At 44.3% G+C, this 7882-nt stretch overlaps 1 protein-coding gene across 1 annotated transcript in view; it reads right to left on the reverse strand.

The window, feature by feature from the left end:
• GZF1 (GDNF inducible zinc finger protein 1) overlaps nucleotides 1–7882 on the reverse strand; it is a 76826-nt gene that overhangs the window by 40411 nt on the left and 28533 nt on the right. The window contains exons 3-5 of the mRNA XM_019515868.1: nucleotides 5486–6424; nucleotides 2201–2295; nucleotides 736–903 (exon numbers count right to left, since the gene is read on the reverse strand). Coding sequence (XP_019371413.1) covers nucleotides 736–903; nucleotides 2201–2295; nucleotides 5486–6424 — 1202 coding nt within the window. The remainder of the gene's footprint in view (nucleotides 1–735; nucleotides 904–2200; nucleotides 2296–5485; nucleotides 6425–7882) is intronic.

Raw genomic sequence — 7882 nt, forward strand, 5'->3', positions numbered from 1 at the left:
GAAGACTAAGGGATCTGGGACTGTTCAGTCTGGGGAACAGAAGACTGAGGGGGGACTTGGTGGATGTCTATAAGTATGTAAAGGGTGAATTTTGGTTGCTGGGAGAAAAATTATTCACTAGGGTGCCCTAAGGGAGGGTAAGTCACGAACACCAGCTGCAGAGGGGAGATGGCAAGGTGCAGAGGCAGCAAGGGGAGTTGCAGATAAGGCCCCAAGGCACAGTAAGGGGCCCCCACCATCACCCTCATATTCAATTCTAAGATGAGGGGCTTTTTTCCCTATGGGGGAAAACCATCTTAGAATCAAGTAAATATGGTACTGTCCCTGCCCCAGTGATGCCCATGGAGAAGTGGCATTTGGACACATGTCTAGGGCTGCCAGCTAATTTAAACAGGCTTTGCAAGTTAGCCAGCTGAAGAGCAGGTGCGTGAGTGTTTGTTGGAGCAGGATCTTCTACAGAGAAGTCCCAAATAGTGAATCAAATTTACTTCTGATACATTTGGTTTAAAGCATTTCTCGTCTGTACACTGAATTCAACAGACAACTCTAGTGTGTTTGCTATTTCTAAAATACTGAGTGTGGATTCTCTCTCTGCATCACTCTTCTTTTCTCTATTTTTAGATGACTTAGCAGTTGCTGAATAAAGGTTAACAGCCCTTTGGCATTTCACTTCTGATCCCAGCTTCCACCAATATTTGCTCTTTTGCAAAAGCCATGGCTTGTTTGCTTCGTTACCTGCATGGACATTAACGTGCTGGGCTAATGAGGCTCTCAATCCAAATGTCTTCCCACAAACGTTGCACTTGTATGGCTTGGCTCCCATGTGGCATCGCTTGTGGCACTTCAAGTATTCATTGGTGGCAAAATGTTTCCCACATACATCACACTTAAATTGACGCTCTCCTAGAAAAAGGCAAAGGCATTCTGAATTCTCTTCATGCTGACCTCTATAACTCGTCTGGGTCCTGACAGATGTTAAATATATGGCACAACTGACATGTTAATTGCACCAGAGAGTAATGGTGCTACACATTAAAGCCAATTCATGGCAAGTTAATGTAGCAAATGAGCCACACAGATGTTCTGCATTGTATTTTTGTAGCTTGTTTCTATCCTGGCTTAAACTGAATGTGCAGCATGTTGAGGCTGGCCCCATGTCAGGTCTGGACATAGAGATGATTGTTGATCCAGTACAGGGCAGCCCCAGATCCTGGACCTGGGAGTCCCCCCACCGAATCCTTGGAGGCAGATGGAGGTAGGGGTACTGTGAGCCCAACATTGAGGACCGGCTTCTCGATGTCAGGGTTACAGCACTCCACATTTTTAAAAAGTGGTGTTCAGTTTTTAAGTTCCTGGGGCACCCAGGAAAGGGACAGCTGGTGAGCCAGGAGCTCCTAGCTGCCCGTGCTCCATATTGTGGACCCAGTGCATGGGGAATTAAAAAAAGGAAAGGATGCGAGGCATGCCAGGTTGTGCAATTTTGGAGATCTGGCATAAAATTAATCAAATCCCAATTGCACAAGTAAATTAACATCTTCCACAGACCTTTCAGGCCAAGCCTCAGGGTCCACAATTTTCCTGCTGCTGACCTCAACACAGCTGATCCTTCCCGTATCTTGGATTATCTTAATACTTTGGCTTCCCCTCTTTTCTCTGCGCTGACATGGAGAAGCACTCACTGCCAGTACAGGGAAGGTACCTGCTACTTCTCCCTGCATCTGCTGCTTACTCTTCTCCCTGCACCAGCATGGAAAAGGCAACAGCTGCCGAAACCTCCCATCGCCCAATGCCTCTAAAGCCCCATGTTGGCAAGCAGGATCAAAAGGCTCTTGGACTAGATCTGGCTTGTGGGCCACAGGTTGCCAACCCTTGCTCTATATCATGACCTTATCCCTTCACTTTCCCTTAGTCATTATTTCTATGCAGACAAATCCTGCATCCACTTCTATCTCCACCTCCTATTTTGCTGTTTTGCATCCCAGACCTGCCTTTCTAATACCTGTCTATTCAGGTACTTCTATGGTTCTCATTGTCTAAGCCTCCCCTATGAGTTATAGAAACTATGGTGCTCTTTCTGCCCCCCTCCCTCCCACTGTCATGATTTGCAGCCAAGAGTTTCAGTTGATAACTATGTGGGTTGGAATGGTATAGGGAAATGCAACTCCCTTTATGAGCCTGGTCTGTAGGATTTAATGCCTACCTGTATGCGTCCTCTTGTGGCTATTTAGTTTGCCTTTATCAACAAAACAAGCTCCACAGTCTTCACATACGTATGGCTTTTCTCCTGTATGGGACCTATATGCAGCAAACACACACATGCACACACAATTATTGAGAAAACAGTTATACAGCGGGGTTTTGAAACACGATTTCATCTGAAATTCAGGGCCTGTGCTTTGCATATTATGCACAGTTTACTTCGATTTTTTTTCGTGGATGTGACAGCATAAGTGAGTTCAGCTCAGCAAAGAAATATTTTCATGCACACACATTACAGGAAAGGTACAGGAAGATCCATACAGATTCTCTCAGATTTGGGCTGCAATGAATGACCTATCTGATGCTTGGATTTTCCTGCAAAAAGAACACAGCGGAAGTGAGGAAGTGCTTGGCAGGGGCAGTGATTTGTATCCAGAAATTAAGGCTCTCAGCTAAGTAGGTCAGCATTACTCCACTGACCTGAAGGAGCTCTGTTGAGTCATGCCAGCTAGAGATCTGACTCTTCTACTAGCTTCAAGGAAGCCAAGATGTGTAAAGTATTCCTCTGGCTGTTCCTTTTTCTTCTCTCCCAGTTCCTTCAATAGCAGAACTAGCTGAAAAAACTCTACGGCCAAAAGGAACAGCAACCTGTTCAAATGATTATATATACTGTTCAGTTCTGGTTGCTGGATAGGCCAAGGGCTGAAGTCCATACCCTACTCCTCATGATAATCCCAAGACTGGTAAACTCTTTGGGTGTCTATATGTATATGCTTGCTGCAGTCCATCAGGAAATGGATAAAGCCAAAGTTATATTAAATCAAAGGGCATCTTGCCCATTCCAGCAGGGTGAACAAGGACAGAGAAGAAAGAATACTAGTTAGTGCAGGTGATCGTTCATACAGCTCATATACATTTATACACAAATACTACTGCTGCAGAGTCACCATATTTTTGGTCCTCATCCCCTGAAGTGTGACAGGTACACTAGAGCACGCCCCTAGGTGATATAAACTTGGAAAAGTTCTATAAGCTAGCAGAGCTGTGCAAATCAATGCTATGGATGATGTGGCTGGTTGAGTTCAGTCACAATACTGACCCTTCAAAGATTCCATTTTAGTATTACGAGAAAGCCAAGGATTTGTGTGTATGATTATCTTTTGGTTGAAATAGACTTAGACAAGATTTCAAATGTGAAGCAATATTCATTGCAGACTTGATGCTGTTTGTGGGATGTGCAGTTTGGGAATGAAAAGGTTTGATGAAGAATGCATCGCATTCAAATGCTTGTTTAAGTCTATCCCAACTATGCAGTTGGGATCACCCACATAAGTCCCTGCCTCTCACATAATTCCTGGAACATCATGGCTACTACATCACTCCATCACTACTAAAACATTTTAATATTAGTGAACTTGGTTCCTATTAACAGTGCTACTCCTCCTCTGGTTAGACCTAGGAAGAGTACCTTCCTCCTTTCCTTTGAAGACTATCACTCATGGTTCAAACAGTGAAAGATGGATTGTATTTAAAAAGAAAAATTGGTGGAGGGAACCTAGGAGTGTCTTCAGTCCTCCATCTTGTAGCAGATCCCTCAAGGCTGCTGTTATGTACCTTGGGCCTCATTCTCAGCTGCTGTAAGTCACCAAGTGACTTTTGTCAGCTGAGGGTCTGGTCTGTGGTCCGTAATTCAAGACAACATTCCCATATTTAAAAGAGAGAGGGCAGGAGGGAAAGTCATGCAAGCTGGGCTTCAAAAAATGTTATGTTGAGGATCTGGGTTTAAACTGGCTAACACATTAGCTATTCAGAGCCAGACATCTGGGCCATCTGTCCCCAGGATGAAAATATTTCCCTAGTTTCAAAACAGAATATCCCATTTTCTAACAGGCTTAGCTGACTCTGAGCTCCAGTCTGAGCTGGGCGTGCTGGAGATTGGGCTGTGTGTTAGTATGGAAAATCCAGGGTGGGCCAGAGAGGAGAAGAGTGGGGAGTGAAATGGTTTCATTTTAAACAACAGTCCTGGGTGTCCCAATGAAAATGAGACCAAAGCATTCATTTGACCAAACTGATGTGGCACACACGACATGTTTTAAACAGCACTGTCATGGCAAATGTGGGACATATGGTCACTCCATCCATAATTCAGTGCTCAGCTTCCACATTCTACTTTACAGCTTCTGACCCATGCATGATCATATGCAGTACGGGGATGTCAGTCAAAATGTTGCTTCTCAAGAAGAAGCTGCTATGCAAAACAACCCCCTAGCTTTGCTGGCATCGCTTCTGATTGAGGGTCAGATCTTAATCTGGTGTCCATCAAAATAGTGCTAATGAACTTCCTAAATATCTCAAAGATTTGTCACTGTAGAACCTGACCACCATATACTTTTTTGAATGTACTTATCCTCACAGAGACCCCTGCATGGAAGGGAAGAGCTATTTGTCCTCAATCTGTAGGGTCACAGAGTCACTACATGACTTGCCCAAGGTCATGCAGGAAGCCTGTAGCAAGGCAAGTCTCTGAAGTCCTAGACAAATGTCTCAACCAGTATGGCCATCTTCTCTATGCTCTTTATATCAGATAAGACTCTGCCCCTTAATCTTACTGTAATTTGTATTTCAAACATTTTCTTTCACATCAGTGTATGGGTAAGCCTTAGTCCTTCCCAAGAATGATGTCATGACCTAGAAACATACCAGAAACTTTTCATTAAACAAAATAACTAAACCTTGAGACTGATCAATAGTTGAGACCAGGGCTATACAGTTGGTGGCCCACAAGTGGCTAGCATATGGCCCATGGGCCCCTATAGTCATCTCCCCCTTTGCTGGGTGGCAGGGAAGGGTTGGGTGAGGGGGAAAGAGGGAGTTGGAACATGCTACTGGCACTGCCTGTGCAAGAGGGAGCTATGTGCCACCCATGCCATGTGTCACTTGTGCTGGCCTCATGGGGTAGGCTGCACAGCAGGAAAGAAGGTTCCAGGGGGCCAGGTGCCACCAGTGCTACCCATATGGTGATAGTGGTGGTGGATCCTGGGGGCCCACCTCTGCAGAATATGGTCAGTGTGGTGTGTGGCTCGGCTCCAAGGCCACATACTGACACCTCATGCAGTCCTCAGCCACAATGAAATTGGACAATCCAGTCCAGATGATTATGTTAAATTCCAGCCTTCCTATTGGGTGACTACTGCAAAGTACTGATAGGAAGTGGGAGGGGAAGGGGAAGGGATGTTGTAGAAGGCTAAGCATGCAGAATATAGGGAAAGTGTTTCTGGAGGCTGACCTGGTATGGATCTTAAGCTGGGAGGGCTGAGCAAACTTGTTATGACAAACACTGCATTCGTATGGTTTCTCCCCTGTGTGTGTCCGCATGTGAAACATCAGTGCCGTTCGTGAGCTCAAGATCTTCCCACAGACAGAACAGAGAGGACGCTTGACTCTGCCTTCATGTTTCCTCATGTAATGCGTCCTCACATCTCTTTTTCTTTTAAAAGTAGCATCACAGAGGGTGCAAGCAAACTGCCTTTCTTCAGTGTGGACACAGGCTCTGTGCTCTTTCCAGCTGTTGTAGCTAGCAAATGACTTGCTACAGATATCACACTGATAGACTTTGCCAGGCAAGGATTGATGGACTTCTTTGCAGTGATCTACATATTTTTTCCGGGAAACAAACTGCTCAGCACATTTATCACATGTTATAACATAGGCAGACTTCTTGCCTACCCTGCCTTTTTTACCCTTCTTTATTTTCAAGTCTTCATCTGAATCATTCTCTTCACCTTCATTACTATTAGAGTAGTCGTCGTCGTCGTCATCATCATCAACACCACCATCATCATTACAGACATACTCATTATCTTTACTGTCCTCTAGTTCAGAATATCCCGCATCTTCTCCCTTCACACTTGTTTCTTCTTCATCTTCATCATCATCTTCGTTTCCTTCTTCCCCGTTTGCTTCATCTTCCCCATATTTGTCTATCTTTCCTTTCCCTTCATTGCTGCAGTCTACTTCTGCATTATAGGAGCTGCCAGGTTCTTCTTCAGTGCCCATAGCTGCTTTGCTCCCAGCACATTTTTGCAATCCAGTAACCGATTCCCCATCCCAAGTTTCTTCATTAACATCCATTGCACAGTCTGTTGCTTCTGGTCTAACTGTAGGTGGAACGACCGTCCAGTAGATTGGTGTATGCTTCCTGTCTTGCCCAGATTCATGTATTTTCCTGTTAAAAACACAACACAACTATAATAGAATTCAAACACTCAAATTTCTATATGAGCATGTGAAGGAAAAGTATTTACTCTTAGCCTTTTTAATGGTTCTTTATGTTATTTAACAAGCTGGTAGACTATTTTGCAAGGCAGCAAAGAAACACTGCATCAGGGTGAGACCATGAAAACTAAAATGCCTTACACTTGTAAAAGTGTAATTTAAAATCAATGGGCTTCTCTGACTACAATGCTAATGATGAAATTTACACTGAGAGAATGGCATAGAAAAGACTCTGGACAGAACTTTAAGATCAAAAGATCATTAAGAAGACACTCTCACTATAGCATACATCATCTGATTACATTATTGTCTTGCATATCATGCAACCCTAAATAAGCCACAAACCTTGTTTTTGAGAAGGCAGAATGAAGAAAAAAGGTTTTTTTGTAGAGCTGTGGCTGCAAAGAGTAGGGACAGAGCCTAATCTTCAGTTCACTCACTCTCCCTTTCCTCCTTACGAAAAAGTTACAGTTCTAAACCTTTCACAGCTGAACTGTTGCCAGCTCTTGGCTGTTCAGCTAAAAGCTGAAACTGTAGCTGCTAATGAAGACTAGATTCCAGGGGCAGATCTAGGATTTTGAAAGAGTAGGGCTGTGAAATAAAAGGAAGACCAGGAATGGATAACAGCCAAATTGCCAAAAAAAAAGGTAGTTTGATTACCAGAGCATCAAGACTGTTAAGAGAGGGAGTGGGTCATTAACATCTGCTGAGCAAAGAGATTAGCAGGAATTCAGGTAGATTATAACTAGCCATGAAATCAGATAACTCCCTCAGGCATGCATGAATAGAAATATCACTGGTACTGCAGGGCAGTTGTTTTTAAACTTTAGGTGGAACAGGAATAAAAAAGGAGTGTGACTGTACCACTGTACTCCCAGACCTGCCCCTATTGGACTCCCTCTGCCACTCCTTCCATGCGGCTGGTGGAGGAGAAGAAAAAGAAGCATCAGCCATTTTACTGCATCTCCATGCTTCTATTCAGGGCAGTTTCTCTGATTAAGACAGGTACACCAATTTTGGAAGGCTATTTTTTGGGGAAACTGTGTGTGTGTGATGTGCAAATAAATATAGTAATATCATGAGTCAGACTGTAAATACAGTAGGACTGTGCAAAGCTTCGGGTAGTGATTCAATTCAGAGGAGATTCAGCCTGATTCGGTGGCCGAATCTCCAAATCTGAATAGAATCAGGGGACCAATTTAAAGGCTTGAATCGATTCAAAGCTCTCCGAATCTTTGGCAAAGATTTGGAGAGCTTTGATGATTTGGGCAGCCCCCAGTGGCTGCAGCAGGAAGCTGCAGCCACTCCAAGCTGATAAGTACTAGGGGCAGGGGAGGTGGTGTGGGGGAGGGGGGAGAAGACCATGGGGGGACCCCTGCCAGCCCTGCTGATCCCCGCCCGCTCCCCC

The sequence above is a fragment of the Gavialis gangeticus genome, unplaced genomic scaffold (assembly GCF_001723915.1).
Source record: "Gavialis gangeticus isolate Ggan-Ray unplaced genomic scaffold, GavGan_comp1, whole genome shotgun sequence".
NCBI classification, from domain to species: Eukaryota; Metazoa; Chordata; order Crocodylia; family Gavialidae; genus Gavialis; species Gavialis gangeticus.